This window comes from Dipodomys merriami, unplaced genomic scaffold (assembly GCF_024711535.1).
Source record: "Dipodomys merriami isolate MVZ:Mamm:240054 unplaced genomic scaffold, mDipMer1.0.p SCAF_6, whole genome shotgun sequence".
Taxonomy (NCBI): domain Eukaryota; kingdom Metazoa; phylum Chordata; class Mammalia; order Rodentia; family Heteromyidae; genus Dipodomys; species Dipodomys merriami.
In genome coordinates, this window is record NW_027206179.1 from 23,736,215 (window position 1) to 23,758,638 (window position 22,424).

The 22,424-nt window shown below is 41.5% G+C and overlaps 1 protein-coding gene across 1 annotated transcript in view; it reads left to right on the plus strand.

Moving 5' to 3' along the window:
- The window catches only part of Abcc4 (ATP binding cassette subfamily C member 4 (PEL blood group)), a 221,304-nt gene that overhangs the window by 159,020 nt on the left and 39,860 nt on the right, over window positions 1-22,424 (plus strand). Inside the window, exons 21-26 of the mRNA XM_070002734.1 lie at window positions 2,749-2,899; window positions 5,701-5,820; window positions 7,509-7,619; window positions 8,507-8,607; window positions 9,634-9,825; window positions 17,472-17,627. Coding sequence (XP_069858835.1) covers window positions 2,749-2,899; window positions 5,701-5,820; window positions 7,509-7,619; window positions 8,507-8,607; window positions 9,634-9,825; window positions 17,472-17,627 — 831 coding nt within the window. The remainder of the gene's footprint in view (window positions 1-2,748; window positions 2,900-5,700; window positions 5,821-7,508; window positions 7,620-8,506; window positions 8,608-9,633; window positions 9,826-17,471; window positions 17,628-22,424) is intronic.

A 22,424-nucleotide genomic window follows, 5' to 3' on the forward strand; every position in this document is an offset into this window, starting at 1 on the left:
CCCCCCAAAAAAAAATTTATAATTCAGATTCTGCTTGTGGAAATAATATGTTAAAAGTCTTTATTATTAGAATATACTAATTCTAGAACAAAGTCTTCCTGGGGAAGTTTTATGTGTTTTACCATACTCAAATACAGATCTTAAATATTTTACATATTCAGCCCGTGTTTAGTGTCCAGTTAAGCTTGGTTATTTTCTTTTCTTAAATAAATTTTGCTTTGGGGGTTAATGCTCATCTTCCTCATGAAACTTTTTTTTTTGAACATGAAACACTTCATTTTTGTCCGTCCTGGGGTTTGAACTCAGGGCTTCATGCTTGCCGGCAAGTAGTCTACTACTTTAACCAGCACCTTCAACCCTATTTTGTCTTAGTTATTTTGAGGACAAGATCAAGTTAGATAATGCCCAGGAGTTACAGGAGAGGTCAGACACAAAGCAAGCTGTGCAAAATGTTCTATCTTAGAGGAGAAAGCAGTTGTACCTTTAGTTGTCAACTAGATGTAGAAAATTTCTTCAGTACTATAGAAACATTTTCCCTGGGTACTAGCAGTAAAGCAGTGTCTTATTATTTTTTTTTGAGTTTATTTTGTCTGAATTGAACAGTCACACAAAATAATCAACATTTTTTCATAAGCATCATGTTTTCCTTTTGTTGCTTTTTCACACTTCGCCAGCAACTCATTGAGATGTAAGTGTGCTTTGTTGGAAGCAACTATTCACTAGACAGCATCATTTCTGAGATGTCCTTCCGTACTATAATCTGTCCTCATATCTAAAGCAAGATGCCTGCCTATACCAACAAGGCCAACTGGGACTCGACATGGTTTAATTTCCTGGGATTCACTCATGTACAGAGTCTAACTTGTATTTCCATTGATATGGATATGCCAGTACATGATACAATGAAAAGGAAATATCAGATTGACTTCTTTTGAAATATGGAATTTGCTTAGTAGGTATTTGATTCTGTGCTATCGATTCAGAGATCTACCACCTCTCTCTTGGTGTCCCAGAGGTGCTCAGCAATTGCACATCAGTAATTCTTCACCTAAAAAGGGTGAAACAGATAAAAGAAATATGGAATATAAAAAGAAGCATCTTCAAAAGTATTGAGTTGCCTCTGTGTCCCTCAGGTTATCAATCTTCAGGATGCATAGAGTTGAGAAAATTATGGAAACTTCAGAAATTGCACTGGACACGGGATTTATTTGGCCATCTTAGGTCAAAAGCTTATATTCCAGACATGATAGAGAAATATCTCAGTTTACTTGAAACGTGATTATTTAGGCAAAAATGCACCTGTTCCTATATGCCATGAGGTACTAACAAGGTGTTCTATTGGTCAGAGTTAGCTTTCTCTCAAGGCTCAATGTCATGATATTCCCTCCCTCCCTCCCTCCCTCCCTCCCTCCCTCCCTCCCTCCTTCCTTCTTTCCTTCCTTCCTTCCCAATCCTGGGGCTTAAACTCAGTGCCTAGATGCCATCCCTAAATTTCTTTTGTTCAGTGCTAGTGCTCTACCACTTAAGGCACAGTGCCACTTTCAGCTTCTTCTGAGTAGCTTATTGGAAATAAGGATCTCATGTATTTTCCTGCCTGGGCTGCCTTTGAATCATGATCCTCAGATCTTAGCCTATTTAGTAGCTAGGATTACAGAAGTGAGCCACCGGTGCCTGGCTGATGTCAAGATATTCTTAAGGAATCTTAAGATCGAACCCTGTATACATGAGCGTATTGAATTCTCAGCACCATTCTTTTAGCTTGTTAGTATATCCCAGTTTTTCCTAAGACTCAGAGAAATGGAGTCTTACCCTTCCTATCTGATATTTAAAGAGAGTTGGCTCAAAAGTTTATCTAAAAGCTGTTAGTACTGGGCTCACAGAATTTCCCTTCTGGGTTTTGGTTGTTATTTTCTGAAAACTACAGACTTTTTACAAATCATGAAACCTCAACCCAAGTAGAAGATTTTACCTAAGATTTGTCTCTCTGTATTTTATGTGGAATTAGGAAATTTGAGTGGAATTTCTACGTAGTGTTCCCAAATGGATACAGATCTCAGGGATTTGGAGGTTGGGTCAATTGTTTTTCTAGGCCAAGGTATTTTCTTGTCATGGATACATCGTCATCTCTGTGAGCCTTGACATGGCCAAGAGGATAGAATATCAAATAGACTTGGAATCAATTCATGCATGTAAGTTTTGTGTATATATCAGGCTTCTTGGAATACCTGGGAATTGCAGAAGGAAGAGGTAAGACTGGATTTACTGGAATCTTGTTGCGCTGTGTTAGCTTTTTACTTAGCTATTTTTGTCCTTTGCCAGCTTCCATAAAGAGCATGAGACAAGTGACAGTAAAAGAACGGTGTGTGTATAATTTTATATATAATTTATTTTATTTTTTACTTGTATTATATATATATATATTATGCCTCTATATTAATAACATCTTACTGACTCAGGTTATGGGGTGTGGGGTGTTTCAATTCTACTCTCAATTTCAACATTCTAATCTCCTATATGGAGAAAGTAAAAACTCTCACCTCATAGAACTATTGAGTATGTTAAATAACAAATGCCTTGTTTTCATAGTGTTTGGATCACAGTGAACAGGCGATAAGTGTCATTTTTCTTGGGATGGGAAAGCATTCCCAGTTATCCCAGCAAGGCTTTTCAAATCCCCACACACATCCCATTAAAGTCTGTGTTTGAGAATTGTGCCTAAGCAGGCTCATCTTGTTTTTGCGATTGCAGACATTGCTCCTTGTGGTCAGCGTGGTAGCCGTGGCCGTGGCGGTGATCCCCTGGATCGCAATTCCCTTAGTCCCCCTCTCCATCATTTTCCTGGTTCTCCGGAGATACTTCTTAGAAACATCAAGGGATGTCAAACGCCTGGAATCTACAAGTGAGTGTTGAAAGTCAACATCAGTGTGGCAGTATGACCTGAGTTTCATTTGTGTCATTATTAAAGAGACCCCCTGAAATTCTATGGACTCTCATCTTCTAGAATTTATGATCTCCTTTACATTAGGTCATTAATAACAGGGTTATGGTCACCACTGGTCATTATGATCTTAACTGGTGGCCTGCCAGGGGCAACTTTTTAATTTTAACTCAAGGCACAAGTGGATGATGTATATGGCATAATATTCCAATGGAAGAGAGGGGTCATTCTTAAATCCTTACATACACAGTGCAGGCACACACATACCACTTTAATAGCTAAACTATTTATCATAGATTGGAAATAAATTAGAAGGAAAGTACTTTTCTTTCCCTGAAAATACCAACAGTCACAAAAAAAGAACAGGGAAAGATTTTAGAGAAAGGAAAGGAGTGGATGTCACATGAAATTTTATTTTTATTTTTTACCTATTATTGATATTAGATTGCAGTTGTTAAATATTCTCAAAATCTAAGTGTTGTTTTCAGTTTTGTTCCTTTTTTTATGGTACTTGGTGTAACACCACACTGAGTTTTCTTCTGCTATAAATGGTTGTTGTATACATAATCCCCTTTGGAGACCACAGGAGAGGGACCAATATAGAGTGCATTTAATCTATTGCTCTATTCAACTCCCTGGTTTAGGGATGACTGGGAATATACCTTATGATAAATCACTCTTTTACAGGTCATCAAAGTGAATGAAATAATATAGTTCATCTTGTGAATGCACAAATATATTTTATTATTACTCAAATGAAAAACCACAAGGATAATAGAATTTGTTGTTGTTGTTGTTATTGTTGTTGGTTTTGGTTTTTTTTAAGTCAGTCATGGGGCTTGAACTCTGGGCCTGGGCACTGTCCTTGTGCTCTTTTGCTCAAGACTAGCACTCTACCACTTGAGCCACGATACCACTTCTGGTTTTCTGGCGATTAATTGGAGATGAGAGACTCACACACTCTCCTGCCTGCCTGGGCTGGCTTTGAACTGTGATCCTCAGATCTCAGCCTCCTGAGTAACTAGGATTACAGGCGTGAGCCAGTGGCGCCTGGCAGAATTTGTATTTTTTAGGAAGTATAAAGACATAGCCAAAAAAATAAAGAAGGGTGAGATTTGTATCACAGAAGCTGTGAGATGGATAGATAGAGCAATTGTAGGCTAGCTTTGCATTCTAAAATCTAAGACCACAGGTACTCGTAAGATAAGTCATGTGTTCTGATGAACTACTGAGTCCCAAAGTTTACGTTCCAATAGTACTGTCTAGCTGCCACTGATATACTGATAATTAAGCAGTTTTCATGACATTTGATCATAATTGTTTTTTCTAAAGTGAATGTAGCAATGGTCAGTCATAGAGAATACATAAAAACAGAATGGAATTGGTTGCAGTTCTCTAATCATCTCTGTTCATTTGGCATTCCTGGATTTGTGAAGTTACATCCACATTGTAAGTGAGAAGATCCTCGGTGATCCCTTAGCAATGTCTGTCACAGGAATGGCTAGCAGAACGTGCCACATATTTTCAGATCATAGATCCTTGAGTCTGCTATTTTAAAAAGTTCCTATGTCACATTCCCAGGGATATTGTTCAACTTGAGGTCCTTAGTAAGAAATACAGTAATGGAGAAGCTTATTGGATATTAGGTAAGATTTGGGAGTTTTCTAACCATAGGCCCCAAAGCCTAGAGGAAAAAATACATTTAGTGATACATGAGAATCCTCCTCCCAGCTTATTCTTCCAGAGACACTGTGGCTCAAATTAAAAGCCTTGTAAATAGAACAGAGTTAGGTCTGGCACCCAGCTCTGCTACTTGGATTAGCTTATTTAATTAGGTGGCACTCTCAGTATCTCAGGTCTGTTCTCCCTTTGTTAAGATCATAATAGGAACTGCCCTGTGGTGTTCTCATGAGGCATGCCAGAGACAATACAAAGTGCTTGCTAGCCACTACCACAGGCACGAGAACCTTCTATACCATGGTATTGAAAATATATTAATAGCCAGAAGTCTTTTGTAGCATTAATATTAACCAGAATAGCACTGACAAAACAGGATTCTGACTTCTAATTAGGATTTTTTTCTTTGTGGTACTAGAACTTGAACTAGGGGCTTTGCACTCAGGCTCTCTACCACTTGAACCATGCCTTCAGTTCTTCTTGCTTTTGTTACTTTTCAAGTAGGGTCTTAAGTTTTTGTTGGGACCAGTCTGGATTGCAGGTCTTCCTACCTCTGCTTCCCACATTTCTGGGATGACAAATAGATGCACCACCACACCTGATTTATTTGTTGTAGCAGGGTTTGGTTGACTTGTTGTTTGACTGGCCTCTAACTGAAATCCTCCCAATCTCCACTTCCAAGAAGATGAAATTACAAGCATGAGTCACTGCACCTAGCTATGAATGGTTCTGTGTCTTCTTCCATGTGTACCCCAGCACTCTAGAAACACATACAATGCTTGTGTTCATGGTGGATATATCCGTATTGGACCATACTGTCACAGGCAGTCACTAGGATGTCTTAGAGAAGTTCAAGGCTTCCTTGCTCCATTTTATTAAATATATGCAGCCACTGGAAGATGGATTCCTTTTACCTTTCCTAGACACTCCATATCTTCCCAATAGGTCTTCCATCTAGGAACTGGAACCTCCTGGGAGGCACTGTGTGTACTGTTTGGCGGATACCTAAGGGGCACAAGAGGGACCTTGTCTACTTGTGCCCTACCTCGCTGAGCTTCCTCTGTGTCTGTCTCTTGTTTCTGCAGCACGAAGTCCGGTATTTTCCCACCTGTCCTCATCCCTCCAGGGGCTCTGGACCATCCGGGCTTACAAAGCAGAAGAGAGATGTCAGGAGCTGTTTGATGCACACCAGGACTTACATTCAGGTCTGTACATGGTCCCAGGGGCTAGAGTCCACTGCTTCCTCAAGCTTGATTCCCCCCACCCCCCCCAGGTCAGGCGATCTTGTCAATCTGTACCTCTGTTTCCCTAGGGGAACAGCTGCATACCCCATCTTCTCACATCTTCTCTGCCTGCCCCTGGGTTTGGAATCCTCTCAGTATCCCTTTACAATGTCTAGCTTCCATTCCAGTTGGATTGCATGGCCCATTGATTCCTTGCCCTGTGGCCCTGTCCCTTTAAGGTAGGGGTCAACAAGCTTTTTTAAAATTTCTTTTTGCAAACACTACCCAAACAAATGTCTCAGGCTCATGATTGTCCCTGTTGCAACTTCGTACCTTGGCTGCTATAGCATGAAAACAAACAGCAATGACTGTGTTCCAATAAAACTTTATTCATAAAAACTGAGATTCAAGGTCACAGTGACTTAAACAAATCAATTTCTTGATTATCAGATTTACTACTTGGTATGTACAATCTTTGTGTGAGTAAAGGTGTTCTTTGTTTTTGTTTTTTACCCACTTAGAAATTTTGGAATTTTCTCTGAATCTATAAAATCCTGACCTATCTGTTCAATTTTTTATTTTGATGGGTAGTTGTTGCTTTAAAAAAAACAACAACCATGAGCTCCTTTGAGCATTCTGGTTATTTACAACCAGTCTGTAAGAATGTCCTGTGTGTGCAGGGCTAAAAATGTAAGGAAAATGCTAGAAATGAATGGAATGCTATACTACTCACTATAGGAGAACTGGAAACAGTTAACCCTATGACATTACAATACATTTCACATTCTTTTTCATAATTGTATGTCCTTTATGTTACCTCTGAGTTGTATTTTTCTTTTCCTTCCTCCCTCCCTTCCTTCCCTCCCTCCCTCCCTTTTTTCCTTCCCTCCCTCTCTTTCTTCTTACCTGCATTCTTCTTTCTCTCTCTCCTTCATTCCCCTCCCCCATTCCCTTCTCCTTCCTTCCCCTCCCTCCACCTTCCCTTTTTCCTTCCTCCCCTGTCCTCCCTCCTCCCCTCCTCTTCTTTCTCCCCCCTTCCTTTTCTCCTCCCCCTTCTCCCCTTCCCCTTCCCTCTCTCCTCCTTCTCCTTCCTCTTTCCTTTACCCATACCTTTCTCCTTCCGTGTGTGTGTGTGTGTGTGTGTGTGTGTGTGTGTGTGTGTGTGTGTGTGTGTGTGTGTGTGTGTGTGTGTGTGTGTGTGTGTGTGTGTGTGTGTGTGTGTGTGTGTGTGTGTGTGTGTGATGGTACCAGGGCTTGAACTCAGGGCTTCAAGCTTTCTTGCTTATGACTGGCATTTTACCACTTGAGCCTCATATCCAGCCCAGCTTTTTTACTGGTTAATTGGAGATGAAGTCTTTTGGACTCTTCTACCCAGGCTGGCTTCAAAGCACAATCCTTCAGATCTCAGCCTCCTGAGTAGTTAGAATTACAGGCCTGTGCCACTAGTGTCTGGCTTAGGCTACATATTTTAATGCACCTTCCATAAAGCAAAGTGTCTTGGATATGGATCATATCTTGCCTTGTATTACCTAGCTTCCCAGAACCTTCGAGTTTTTCGTGTACCAACTTGTCATCTTACTCTGCCTAAACATCTTAATGCCTCTCAAGTTCACTGCAGTTCATAGGGCTTTGTACTGATTTGTCGTGCTTGTTGTGGTTCACGAATCCAGAGGCTTGGTTCTTGTTTCTGACAACGTCACGATGGTTCGCCGTGCGTCTGGACGCCATCTGTGCCATCTTTGTCATCATTATTGCCTTTGGGTCCCTGATTCTGGCAAAAAGTAAGTGCAGATGTGAATAACTATTTATGGCATGATTACAATGTATAGTTGTGTTTACAGTTATTAAATTAAACTCTTGCCACCTTGTCCAATGGTGTATACTGTGTGGTTCTAATGACTTGTGTTAAAGTGTTTACAGCATGTCAAGATGGGTGTGCTTGCGCCCATTGAGAGGAGTCACTGAGTCTTCCCGGGTCGCTTTTATCTTTCTTTTTTTGTGGGCTGCCAATAACATCATGAACATTCCTGTCCTGGTATTTGGGAGGAAAGAACCAACTTTACCATCACTGCAGGGTCGTAGGTTTGAGCATGAATTACTTGGATGTTGGTGTCATTGGCTGTATACTGGGTTGAGAAAGTCTTAGCAGGAAAGAACATCGTCATCACCTGTAGATGGGTTCCATATCACCATATGTTTGCGTGGGTGACATGAATTCGCTGTGCCTAACTCATCCACAGTCTTACCACCACATTACACTATTTCCAGAATAAAACAATGAGGATAGTAGTTTACTTTCACAAACATTGTGTCCCCAGCACCCATTCTCTTCTAGTTTCAATGATTTCCTGTGATGTCATTGCCTATAGGTGAGATTATGTAATATATTTCAAAACCGTACTGGTGACTATCTGAATAAAGACATTCGCTTTCATCTAAAAAATGCTATTGTTTTCCTAAAATCTGTTGATCCTGTTGGGATGAGTGAACTCACTTGAATCATCTTTCTGAATTCACAGGGGTTTAAATTTTTTATCATGATCTCAACAGGTTGTGGAAATAACGGTTAACGATCTTGCCCAACTCATTGGGTCCGTGTGATCAAGTGGCTGAAGGAGCCAGGTTCAGGCATGACCTTGACTTTATTCCCTCCTTCCCCTTCCTGTAGCTTTGGATGCTGGGCAGGTTGGTTTGGCCTTGTCCTACGCCCTCACGCTCATGGGGATGTTCCAGTGGTCCGTGAGACAAAGCGCTGAAGTGGAGAATATGGTAATGTTTATCTCAACGTTCATGGCTTTTTCAAGTGGCCTTGCCATTTAATGGCATAAAAGCAATTCTTATGTAAAATATTAAAACTGTTATTTTTACATCGTAGCTCACAGAGTTAGTTTTTTTTCTTTCTCCGATTCCCTCCTCCATCTGTTTAAAGTTAATGTAAAATGAAATATATACATCTTTTTCTCAGTCTCATGTATGCTATGTCAGCAGGTTTTATATTCATCACAAGCTGTCTTCAAATGTAATAAATGTCTCTGTAGGAGGGAAGTTCTGAAATCCTAGAGAGGGTATAAGCTAATTTCTTAGAGGCCTGTTTATTTTTGTTTCTTAATGGGTAATTCCTCGTGCTTGGCAAAAGAGGCATCCAGTATTTTGAGATTGTTTGTTTAATTAATAGATCTTCCTCACTCCCCCATCCTCAGCCCTCCCCCCAACCCCAGCTTTCGAGTTTCTTTTCCCATGTGATGAGCCCAAGATGGGAGGCTGTGAGTTAAGCTGTGGGAGGGTGGTGTGTCCCTTCCTGGACTGTTCTGTCAAAGGTATCAGGGTATGGTTGTTTAGGAGGGTGCAAGCAATATGCAAATGGCTTCCTCTTTTAAGTATTTACTCCTCCTGAAAGGAGATAAATGACAAACACGAAATATTTCCCATTTCTCCCTTCTCCTATTATTGCAGTGAGGTTTGATGACTCTTGAACTGAGCCATAGACAGTTTCCTTTCTATAGCAAAAGAATATTGATTGGACGTCAGAAGTATTTTTTTTTAATAAAACCTCTTGGTTTTCACTTAGTATTATAGGAATTATTATATTATACTGTATGATATTATGAGGAAGTCACCTTAAGTTGGGGTATTTCTGTGATCATGTGCAAGCTTACAATTGATAGAGATCCGCTTCAGTCTTTGTGTGTGGAGCCCTGAGCTACCCTCGTTCAGCTTTGTAATGAAGCCGTCAATTTAAGAAGTCATAAGCAAGGTCCTCAGGGCCTGACCCACATAATTCCATGTTTCTTTCAGATGATCTCCGTGGAGAGGGTGATTGAATATACAGACCTCGAAAAAGAGGCACCTTGGGAATGCCAGAGACGCCCGCCCCCAAACTGGCCCCACGAAGGAGCGATTGTCTTTGATAATGTGAACTTCACCTACAGCTTGGATGGGCCTCTGGTACTGAAGCATCTGACTGCACTCATTAAGTCAAGGGAAAAGGTTTGTGGAGTGCTCCTTGCCTCTCTATAGAGTTCCACCTGAGACTGAGCCCTGCATTTGCCTGTTGACTTTCTGGTGGGCGTGTCTAAGGAGACTGTTCCCCTGTCTGTGCAGAGTAGATCAGTGGCGACTGAAGTAAGTCTTTGTTGGAAGACTTCGTTGGAATTTAGTAACTGATAGGTGGCTTCATGAGTCCTGGTTATCAGAGCTGGCTTTTCACCTGTCTTGGGATACAGAATTTGATACATCTTCTGATTCACAATTTCATCTCACAAGTCCACCCTGACTTACTGTCACTAAGGTTCCCATGTCTGCTTTCTATCACTTTTATTCACTCTCTCCTGCCTCACTGTCCCTTCCTGTCCCTCCTACTTCATGTGTCATCCCTTGTCCCTTTTCTTTGTCTTTCTTGCTTTTCTCTAAGCTATAGACTTACTTTCTGAAATGCAACTCAGACCTTCTTGTTATGAGCTGCTAGCTTCTGGGTTGGACAAACCGCTTTAGGCCAGCAGGACCCCAGCCCTGCTCCAGCAGAGCTTCATGGCCAGGTAGAGGTCTCCTACTAGGGAAGAGCCCAGAAGCCACAACCCCATTAGAGCTCAGAAACCAGAGCACCATGCTGGGGACAGCACAGGGCCGAAAGATGCTCTCAGAGTTGATGAAAGAAAAGCCAGGGAGGCTCAAGAGCTGGTGGAGCTGGTTTCAAGGACCTCAATTTCTACCACTGCCTACATCCCCCCAACAAGCTCCTCTTCACTTGTGGCTTGGTGCTCTCGGAACTAGAGCTAAACCAATACACCTAGAAAGTAGAAATTTCTTCTCCTCCAGCCTTGATACCCTCATGAGCACCTCTACACTCAAATCATCTACTTTTCTCCCAAAGCACTTGCCTCAAGGCACTTCTGCTGCCTTGGGCCTCAGATGCCCTTTTCTCCTGCTGTCTGGCTTTAGTCAGAAGCATTTAAAACATCTTTGCCTGTGGGAAAGCTCTTCTTCCACATAGTCATCTCTGAAGCTTTAAGATAGTATTTTTTGGTATGCTATGTTCACATCAGCATTATTCATGCCACTCAAAAGGTGGAGGGAACTATCAGTAGAGGAATGGATGGGCAAAATGTGATGATGCATTTTTGTTTGCACGTTTGCATGCCTGGGATAAAAAAAACAGAAGGCAATTCTGACATGTTCAGCAGCACAGATGGGCCTTGAAGGCATCAGGCTGATCAGGCTGACCAGAAAGCCAGACACAAGGATAGTACTGTGTGATCCACTAAAATGCAATGCCTAGAGTCCAACTCACAGAAACATAGAATTGAATGGGGATGGCTAGAGACAGGAAGAGCCACGGGTGGGGAGTTGTTTAATGGTTACAGAGTTCAGGTTTCGTCAGATGTAAAGAGATCCAGAAATGGATGGTGTAAAGGTTTCCCAGCAATGGGATGTAATTCGTGCTGTGGACATGTTCACTTGAAAACGATGATAGTGAGGCCAGGTTCCAGTGGCTCATGCCTGTAATCCTAGCTACTCAGGAGGCTGGGATCTGAGGATCACAGTTTGAAGCCAGCCAGAACAGGAAAGCCCATGAGACTCTTCAACCAACCATCTTTTGGGGGAGCTGTGGCTCAAATGGTAGAACACTAATCTTGAGCAATAAAGCTAAGGGACAGTGCATAGGCCCTGAGTTCAAGCCCTAATACCAGCATGTGCACGCATGCGCGCGCGCGCACACACACACACGCGTGCGCACACACACGCACACACACACACACACACACACACACGGATTACAGGGATAAATTTTATATTCTTTTACCACAACTGAAAAATAAAATATCATGACATTGTTTTTAATTCTGAACCTTTATCTCATGGTCCCTTGGGGCCTCTTACAGTTAGGGAACATTTCAGAGTCACTGTTATTCCCAGTAAATGATCTGTGTTAAAGCATCCTAAGGATAGCTGGCTGCAAGTGTGAGGGAATAATATACAGGTGGGAAGAAATCTGCCACACAATATACTGAAGAAAACCCTGAACAACCCATTTCTAAATGGAAGTAGTAAATACTTGTCCTGTTGGTTTGTTGGTTGGTTGGTTTGTTTTGGTGGTACTGGGGATTGAATGTTGGCTAACTCTTTACCCCAGAGCTTTTATAAACTGCTTTTTAAAAAAAAATTCCTTAATTGTCTTTAAATAATTATATAAAGGAGTTTCAGTTCAACCTATCAATTTATGAGTTCAATGCACCTGCTCTTCTTCACTGTTTCCACCATGGATCCATGGAATGGCCTAATCCATGATTAAGGAGTAATATGCTTGTGACAAGAAAGAAGAAATCGACAAAAGGTATACAGGGAAGAGCGTTAGTAAGTCACAAGCAAGTCCCTGATTATTTCCACAGCATCCTTGTAAGTCTGAGGGTGGTAATAAGCATGTGGGCCAAACATGAGCTTTCACCAGAATGAAAGCCAAGCCTCTCAGCTCTGTTCCTGACAGCACTGTAGAATGTTGGCTGCTTGCGGACCGTGTTTGTCGGATCAGACCTTTGCAAACATCATTCTGTCACACAGAACCCACTTTCCTTGAACCCACAAAATAGGAATGATTCAAGAAACACTGTTAGGTAGCTTAGAAGACAACCTATAGCTCCAGACTTGTATTCTTCGGACTTAAAATTCCCCCCAAACCATAGGCTACCATGTTTGGGTGAATTTGAAGGCTGAATTATAATATGTACCATAACTAGATTCTTGAAAAAGTACTTTATATTAACTGTGAAAAGGGATTTTGTTGTGATACTTACACAGATTCACCATATCTACATTCTTCTTTGTCAGCCCTTGTTCCCTATAACTGGACTTCGGATTTGTGGCTTGGTCCACCTTGTCTTCACTTGCTTTCTGTATTTAGAGACTGTATGTAGGCGGCAGCATCCCCTGATTTCTCTCTGGCTGTATTCATCAGGTTTTGTCTTTGCCACCTGTGCCCAGCCCTCATATGGTGTCAGCTTTGATTGAGAGACACTTCGAGGCGGGGACACAAGAATGTGCCCACACAGCAGAAACAAGAGCTTTATTCTCCTTCGGTGGTTTCTGCTGCTGAGATTCCTGGAAGTTGTACTAAATGGGAATATATCTATATATAATCGGTACTAAGCAGGTTTCTAATTCATGGAAGAAATAGCAAGTAAAAATAAAGAATAAAAATGAAGTCAATAGCCACCCCAGCTTTCCTGTTTAGATTCTAAACACTGGCGGCATTTTTCATTTAGGTGATTTTGTGGTTGATTTGATCATTTGAGAGAGTACTGGGCCATTTTAAAGCATTTCTAGCTCGAGAGGTAGATTGATTTTGGTTTGTTATTTTTTTCCTTGGGCAGAGCTATTACTTCAATAATACATTTTTACAGATGTGTACCAGACCTTGGTATAATGTGCAAAAAAAATATTAGTTTCCTATCTTGTCTCCTTTTTTACATAATGTTTTCTCAGAGAGCCCTTCTGTCACATGCGGTCTCCCGGCCTGGCTGCCTGGCAACACCTACTTTGATGGGAACTTGGGAGAAAGGCAGAGCTTCAGACCCCAGCCCTGTTGGAAGCAGACTGGCTTTTATATAACTCCTTCCCCCCACCCCCCACCCCGCAAGTTGTCTTTCAATTTTTCATGATGAATAACCCAGGTCTTCCAGAAACTTCCATATACTTCTTGCTTGAGCTCATGGGTTTCACTAAGCCCTCTTGGAACTAAGCGTGACACCCTAGGCAGTGCTGGGCTATTGACTACTTTAGAGATGCTTTTTTACTTTTGTGTTCTGCAAAGTGTGAGGATACACTGTCATTTAATTCTGTACAGTTCCAAGTTTATGCATTTATCTGCAACTTTCCAATAGAGTCTGTCTCATCTATTTTCATCTGCAGTCTAGTGCTCTCCCCTCTCCCCAGCAGTCTCAGTCTCCACCAATCAAGGAAGCACTGTCAGCTCTTGAGTTCCTTTTATTACCTGGTGACAGAGAAAAGTGGCTCTGTTGCCCCCAAACAGGTATGTCCTGCTTCCCAGATGGCCAGTGCGTGGCGGCCCCTCCCACCCCTACTGAGAGCTTCTTTCTCAGCCTCTGCCGTGGGTACCAGTTCTTCTGTGGAGAGTTGTAGTCTTGCTTATGTCCCATGTTCTTCTCCCGCTTTCCACATCATCTACTCATGTCCACACGGTGTTCTACATGCCTTGCAGCGGTGACTATATAGAGGCCACACCTCACCCCACTGTCTCCCTGCTAGCTGCATTGTAGGGAGGAATATAGTACTAGGCCAGGGGAGCAATAAGAGGCCTAAGGCTGAATGACTAAGAAAGAGGCAGACAGACCAGGGTTCTAGCCCCACTCTGCTGCTGGCTTATTTCAGACAAGTTGTAAAATGGGAGGTAGAATATCAAACTTCAAACCAAAAATATGGAACTCAGAGACTGACACGGAGGAAATGCTTAGTCAGACATAGTTGTCGTTATCCTGAGGGGAAGAAGGCTTCACTGCTTAACACCACCAGTGTGACATTTTTTATTTTATTTTTTGAAAGTGATAGCTCTGCACCTGTGATGGCCATGGAAGTGAAAGTAAGAGAACAGAGTCATGAAATAAAAGTATATTTTCAGGGCTGGGAAGGTGGCTCAGGGGTTGAGCGCTTGCCTTGCAATGCATGAGGCCCTGGGTTTGATTCCTCAGCACCACATAAGCAAAAAGAAAAAAGCCGGGAGTGGCGCTGTGGCTCAAGTGGTAGAGGGCTAGCCTTGAGCTGAAGAGCTGAGGGACAGCGCCCAGGCCCAGAGTTCAGGCCCCACAACTGGAAAAAAATAAAAATAAAAGTATATTTTCAGGGCTTGGCACTAGGCTGCTTTTGAAGGAAGCTGGACATAAGGTGGGTAAGTCAACAGATACAGTGGGGAAGTCCAAGGCAGCAGCCATGCTGAGTGGGCCACAGGGCATTGCGCATACTGAGTTTGGTGTATAAAAAGAGATCCAAAAACAAATACCTAACAGGTTATAAAGTTGTTGGAGGTAAACCTTGGCTGAATTGGTAAAGCACAAAGGATCTGTGGCAAAGCAACTGAAATAAGACTATCTCCAAGTGTCCCAGGGGTGTAATATGGTGAACTTGGCAATACCTTCCTGCCAGCCATCAGTGAAAATCTTCCAGACTGTAGTTTTGATGCATTTTACAAGGTAGGAAGAAATGGCCAGTGCCAGGTTTTCTTTGGGTTGCCTTTTAATTAAATGTATTAATTGAACTAATTAAATCAATTAATTAATAGAACTTGGAGCCCACCATCCTGTGGTACCTGAGACTCTTGCTTTTGAGGCGTCTATCTGGCCATTTCCCCATAGCAGACAAAGTAGCTGTGTTGGTTCCCCTGGAAACCAGTAGCATGAATGCCCACATACTCACACAAACACAGCATGTGTCTCACTGTATGGCAGTTTGCATAGAATATCCAGAGATGACAGAAATACTGGTAAGATACCTGCAGACGCATGGAGGGCATACCTAGGTGCAGAAAACAGGCCAGCTGTGAAAAAAAAAAAAATTCAGTTCCCACAAGACAGTAACAGCTACAAAGGTTTTTTTTTTTTTTTTTTTTAAAGTAGAAAGCTACTTTTCTACATTGATCTCTGTAAGAATAAATTGTTGAATTGCCATATTTAGTGTTTATAGATTTTCATTTGGAAGTATTCTAATGAGATAATACATAAAATGCCCGGCATGTAATTAGTGTGCAGTAAAGTTCCATTGCTCTCTGCATAAAGCAATGAGGTTTGAAACGTTTATTGAAATAATTTACAGGCAGTAGAAAGCCTGGCCTATGCCCTGCATAGCTGCAGAGTTTTGAATAAGAATGATGTCAGCTCTTACCATGGAGTCTGCAGACGGGCCAGCTCATTGGCAGAAATGCCAGCTTTCCTCCTACAGGTTTAAATGCACACTTCTAAGAGCCAGTTTTCATAACACAGTCTCACTCCTGGTCTGCATTTTTACCTGCATTTTATTATTGATTCTTTGATCTTATTGTTGGTGTTCTTATTTTCCCTTGCTCTGGCTTTAAAAAGAGAAATAATTTTTGACACAAATCTTTCCCAAGGGGCAATTGTAAGTATTAATTGGTTGGTAAATGCCTTTTGAACTGCACAGATAAAAGGCCTCATGCATGGAGCAAATGTTATTTGTGGTGCCGGTGTTGATCTCATTGTTTGTGTTTTGGTTACTGGTTTTGTCTTTTAAGATTTGGAGACTTTAAAAAAAATTAAGGTATTTTTATTTGAGACAGAATATAACCAGATAGTTAATATCTGGAAGTGACTTATTTTCTCTTCCAGTGAGTAATTTCTCTTAAACGATAGAACTTCGGAAAAACCAATACTTGTGTATGTATACTGTTATAACTGGTTAATAACATCTCTATGAAATTACCAAAGAAATTCTCTTAGTTCAGAATACTGAGACCTAGCTAGATGTCCATGGCGACTCACACCTGTAAGCTTAGCTACTGCAGAAGCAGAGAATTGACGGTTGTAGTTTGAAAGCCAGCCCAGGCAGAAAAGTCCACTAGAGTCTTAATGTACAATTAACCAGCAAAAAGCTGCAAGTAGAGCAGTTGCTTAGTTGTAGAGAGCTAGCCTTGAACAATAAAAGCCAGACAAGACCATGAGGTACTAAGTTCAAGTCCCGGTACTCTCACATACTTTGTAAAAGCACTGAAGCCTTGGAAATAAAGCTTCTTTTCAATACCCACTTAGGAAACTGCTGGCTTTTCCCTGTTGCTCCTTTTAACTCTTGTTGACCACTGGTTCTCACCAAGGGACAGTTTTTATCCCCATGGGACATTTGTCAATGTCTGACATCTCTGACAACCACTGTCACCAAGAAGGTACAATCCAGAGATACTGGTAAATGGCCCAGAGTACACAGGATAGCCCCCACCAAAATGGATTGTACCGCCCTGATGCAGATATAATAGCAAATGCCTGTAATTCCAGCAATTCAGGCGGTAGAGAGAGGAAGATCGCAGCATAAGGCCATCCTGGGTATATGCCATCAAGCTGGGTGTGTTGGTATCTACCTGTGATCTCAGCTACTCAAGAGGTGAAGATAAAATTGCAGTCCAAGCCCACACAAGCAAAAAGTAGGGAGCTGAGTGCTGGTGGCTCAGGCCTACAAACCTCAGCTATTCAGGAAGTTGAGATCTGTAGCATAGAGATTTGAAACCAGCCTGGACAGAAAAGTTTGTGAGACTCTTTTCTCCAAAATAAGTAGCAAAAGAGCAGGGCTGGAGGTGTTGCTCAAGGGGTTGAGTACCAGCTGAACAATGAAAGGAGTACTAGGTTCTGTCTGAAAAATAAGCTAACGGTGAAAAAAACTGAGGCCATCACTCAGGTGGTAGAGCAGTTGTCCAACAATCATGAACCCCTTAATTCAAACCCCTTCACCACTGTCAACAACCAAGAACAACAAAAAGTGGCCAGCCATTCTTACAGATTGAGGAATTTTAGATAGTATTCAACACAAAGCTTTCCTAATTCACCTTCAGACCCCAATGTGTTAAACCTAGTTTATTGCGTGTTGTTGATTTTTTTTTTAAATCTTCTCTCTTGATTTCTTTGTAGATTGGAATTGTGGGAAGAACGGGAGCTGGAAAAAGTTCCCTCATCTCAGCTCTTTTCAGATTGTCAGAACCTGAAGGGAAAATTTGGATTGATAAGATCTTGACAAGTGAAATTGGACTTCATGATTTAAGGAAGAAAATGTCAATCATACCTCAGGTATGCAAGTCAGAGTGTTTGCACATGTTCCTTTCATAAGGGCACCCAAGTTTAATTGCTTTTAATTTTATTGCTATTTTTTTATAATTGGATAAAAAGATTGATCCTATCTGCCAATGGAGCATATTTCCAATAGGTTTTTTTTTTTTTTTTTTAACCAGATACTAGAGTTTGTATGTTTGTTTATTTGTGTGAATGTGTATGTGTAAGAGATGGGGTGGGAGGAAGAATATATATAGAAAGAAATACAGAGAGAGGGAGATGGAGAGAGAGTGATTGATTCAATAATACCTAGATTACCTAGGCAGATTTCAGGATTCATCTTCCCCAGGTGTCTGAGTTTTATCCACTGATAACCACATAATTCTGAGAATAGAATGATAAATGGTTTACTTAGCACTCGAGAGGAAACATGGATTTTAAGTGTCTTAATGAGGGAATTTGGCTGAACAAACTAAAGCTACCCTTTCAGGGGTGATTATCTCTATGGAAGGCGTCCTGTGGATCTGTGAGACTGAGAATCCCAGAGCTCATAGATGCTTTGCAGATACTTTCAAAACTAAACATTAGTGAGTGATTTCACCCCAGTACAGAGCCATGGGGAACACTCATACTTCTATTCTCTCTCTCTACCAGGAGCCATCTCTGGGAGTTGTTATGAGGCAATTCCGTGACATAATGTGGGCTGAACACTTCACATAGGCCCAGGACTTGGTTGCTAAGATGGCACAGAGGTGAATTGCCATTTTCTCTTGGGCTTTCAATTTATTTTAATTCTGCTTAATAGAAGACTATTGGAGAGTGTTCTAGAGATTGGATTACCTGCCCAATAATTCCTGTTGTTGCTCATAGTTCATCTATTCAACATAAATTCAGAAAGTATTTATTGAGTAACTACTTCCCGCCAGAGAGGTAGCTGTGGGCAGCATAGGTCCTCGTTTCCACAGGCCTGGGGCCTGCACCTGCTGGCTTCTAGCTTCTTCCTGCTGTCACTTGTATGTATTCAACTGTAGACTTGCTATTTGGGGCTTTTAGTTTGGGGTGTTTCATACTCCACAGTTGTCTGATAATCAAGGGGAACTGAGGAACACATGTACATACATGCACACACACTTACTCCTGAGATAAGAAATACAGAGAGGTAAGTTAATATGCTTATCTGGGCCCTTAAATACTTATTTAGAAAGCATAGAGGTCCTGTCATCCCAAAGAAAAGAGAATACAAATGTTGGCCTTATGTCCAAGTATAGCTACTGCTACCTAACACTGACCTCTAAAATAATTGAAGTTACTTCAAGTAATTTGAAATCAAAATGCTCAGTTCATGCCAGGCATTGGTGACTCACGCCTGAAATCCTAAATACTCAGGAGGCTGAGATCTGAGTAATTTGGTTTGATGCCAGCCTGCGCAAAAAAGTTCATTAGACTCTTGCCTTCGGTTAACTACCAAAAAGGCAAGATGTGGAGCTGTGACTCAAGTCACAACACCAGCCATGAGCACAAAAGCTAAACAACAATACTCAGACCCTGAGTTCAAGTCCAAGTTCTGGCACACAGACACAAAAACACATTCTCTCCCTTTCCCTCTCTCTCCCCCTCTTTCTCCCTCCCTCTCCCTCTCCCTCTCCCTCTTTCTCTCTCTCTTTCTTTCTCTCTCTATCTCTTCTCTCTCTCTCTCTCTCTCTCTCTCTCTCTCTCTCTCTCTCACACACACACACACACACACACACACACATACACACACATACACACACAAACTAGATACCCAGGACATAATGAAATATAATCTCACAATAGCTACCACCAAAAGAATGGAAAATAATGTGTTGGATCCCTTGTGCTCTACTAATGGAAATGTAACATAGTAAAGCCACTGTGAGAAACAAGATGGAGGCTCCTCATCAGATAAAGAATAGAGTTCCCAGATGAACCAGCAGTTCTGCCTCTTGAGTGTATGTCCAAAATAATCAAAAACAGGGTCTTCAGAAGATAATATTATATCCACTTTCATAACAAAATTATTCACAGTAGCCAAGAATGTAAACAACCCAAACATCCACCAACCAATCGGAAGATGAAAACAAAATGTGGTTTATGCATACAATGGAAAATTATACAGCTTTCAAAAGGGAGGGAATTCTGATACATGCTACAACATGGATACACTTTGGAGATACTTTGCTCAGTGAAGTAAGCCAGTCACAACAATTATAAATAGCTTCACTAATACAAGGTACTTGGAGAGTAATGGTAGTGGTCAAATAATGAAGTTATACTTAAATATCACTGAACTATGTTCTTTAAGTTGGTTGATGTGGATGGAGTAAGGGAGGGATAGTGATCATGTTGAAAGGGATGACATTGATTAGAATATATTGTATTCATAAACTGCTTTGTTAAATGGCATCTCCTTTGTAGAACTACTTATAAAGATAATAACAAAGGAAAAATGATTGACAGGAAGAAAATGGGGAAAGTCTTCCAACACTAGAAATCCTTTTGCCTATTAGAAATGTGACAATGGTTACAGGAGAAAATGAGAGTTTAAAATTCCCAAGTTCTATCCTTTGTTTTTACACATCTCAGAAATGGGACAGGGGAGATTTGTTTAACAGAGAGAATGGGCGTACCCATAAAGTACTTTTATATCCTAGGATGAAAGGATCTAGAAACGTGCCCCGCGCTACTTTTAATGCTTCTTAATAAGAAATGGCTGTGTGAGTGCATACATAAAAGAACTCTAAATAAAGAAGTGGCCTTAGATGATTCTTGGCTCTGCCAGAAATGTTTTGGAAGCACATCTGAGCAAAGACTAAACACACCTTGACATCACCAGGTTTTGGTTCTATTCCATAAGTTCCCACCCTCCTTTTGTACAAATGCTCTGTGAATCAACTCCAGAGAGCAGAGTTAACCAAACAGTGCTGAGTTTTGTAGCCATGTAGATCATGGATCACCAAGCATTGTAAACACGTCATCCTCATAGGTTGCCTTTGTGTGCCTTTGTCTCCAAGAACCGATGAGGGTTGATACAAGGAGCATGTTTTGAAGAACCAGGCAGGGTCCCCAAAAGCTTAGGACAGATGTTTCAGAGCATGGGTTAATAGTGAGTAAAACCACCCACATTTTAAACCCTGTTTTCCTCCTGAATGTGTGAGACCTTGAAGAAGTCACCCAGCCTTTCAGCTTCATCCTGTCCTTAAACCTGTCTAGTAATTATTGTGTCTCAGATTTGTCATGAAGGAGATTGACCACAGGAGAGCATGTAGGTGACCAGTGCTCACTTCTTAAGAATGTTCAATAAATAGTGATTTGGCCTTCTTTCCTTTTCCTTTTCCTTTTCCTTTTCCTCTTCTTTTTCCTTTTCTTTTTCTTTTCCTTTTCCTTTCCTTTCCTTTCTCTTTCCTCCCTCCCTCCCTCCCTCCCTCCCTCCCTCCCTCCCTCCCTCCCTCCCTCCCTCCCTCCCTCCTTCCTTCCTTCCTTCCTTCCTTCCTTCCTTCTTTCCTTTCTTCCTTCCTTCCTTCCTTCCTTCCTTCCTTCCTTTCTTCCTTCCTTTCTTCCTTCCTTCCTTCCTTCCTTCCTTCCTTTCTTCCTTCCTTTCTTCCTTCCTTCCTTCCTTCCTTCCTTCCTTCCTTCCTTCCTTCCTTCCTTCCCTCCTCTTTCTCTCTCTTCTTTTGTTCCTTTCTTGTGCTGGTCATTGGGGCTTAAATTCAGGGCCTCACACTTTTGTTTATTAGCTTTATCCACTCAAGACTGGCACTCTTACCACCTGAGCCACACCTCCACATATGATATTTTTTACTGAATAACTGGAGATAGGGTCTCTTGGATTTGTCTGCCTGGGCTGGCTTTGAGCTTTAGTCCTCATACCTCAGCCTTCTGAGTAACTAAGATTACAGACATGAGCCACCAGTGTTCCTCAAACAGTAAGTTTATCATTAATGATTTGGGAATTGTCCTTCTGGATGAAATCACTACTTAAGTAAAAACTGTTGAACGTTCTGGAAGGACTTGACTCGACACATTACTTTATGTTTTTGTAATCCTTAATGATTTTCTTTAAACCAAATTACTTACATTAAAAAAAATGAAGTTGTAATATGCACACATCCATGCACATACACTCATAACACACAGTCACATATTCACACACACACACACACACACACACACACACACACACACACACACACACACACACACACACACACACAGCATTCTAAGGTAAAACCTCCCAGGGAAATCTAATGTTTTTCCCACATGGAGGCAAGCGGAAGATCCTCCCTTTTTACCTCTCCCTTCCACTCCTTGAGTGCAGCCTCCATGAGTTACACAAGAGGCATCATCTCTTACATTTGTGGAATCTTTCTTTTTCTTTACCATCTTGTCCTGCTGCCTCTCAACCCTTCCAATAATTCTGTCATCACTCTCATTGGACCGTTAAAAACTGAGGCCCAGAGAACATAACAAAGAAGCAGAGCCAGGATCCACAGGGGTCCAGAAGATCTTCAACACCAGTTCTGGAACCTCCTTCTGCTCTCCACTTTTAACACTGACGCCACTGGGTGGTGCGCAGGCCCTGCACACCCACGTGCACTGAAACAAAAACTCTCATAAAACATTACCACTCTCTGTGCTACACTCCGCTCTTTTCTATTATTCCCACTCTATTCTGGTTCATAGAAAAGACAATATGATGATCATGGGCCACAAAATTGATTTCATGATCCATTGGTCGCACCTGCAGTTTACAAACACAGCCTGCCATCTATTGCTGTGTGGTCTTGGCTGTGCTGT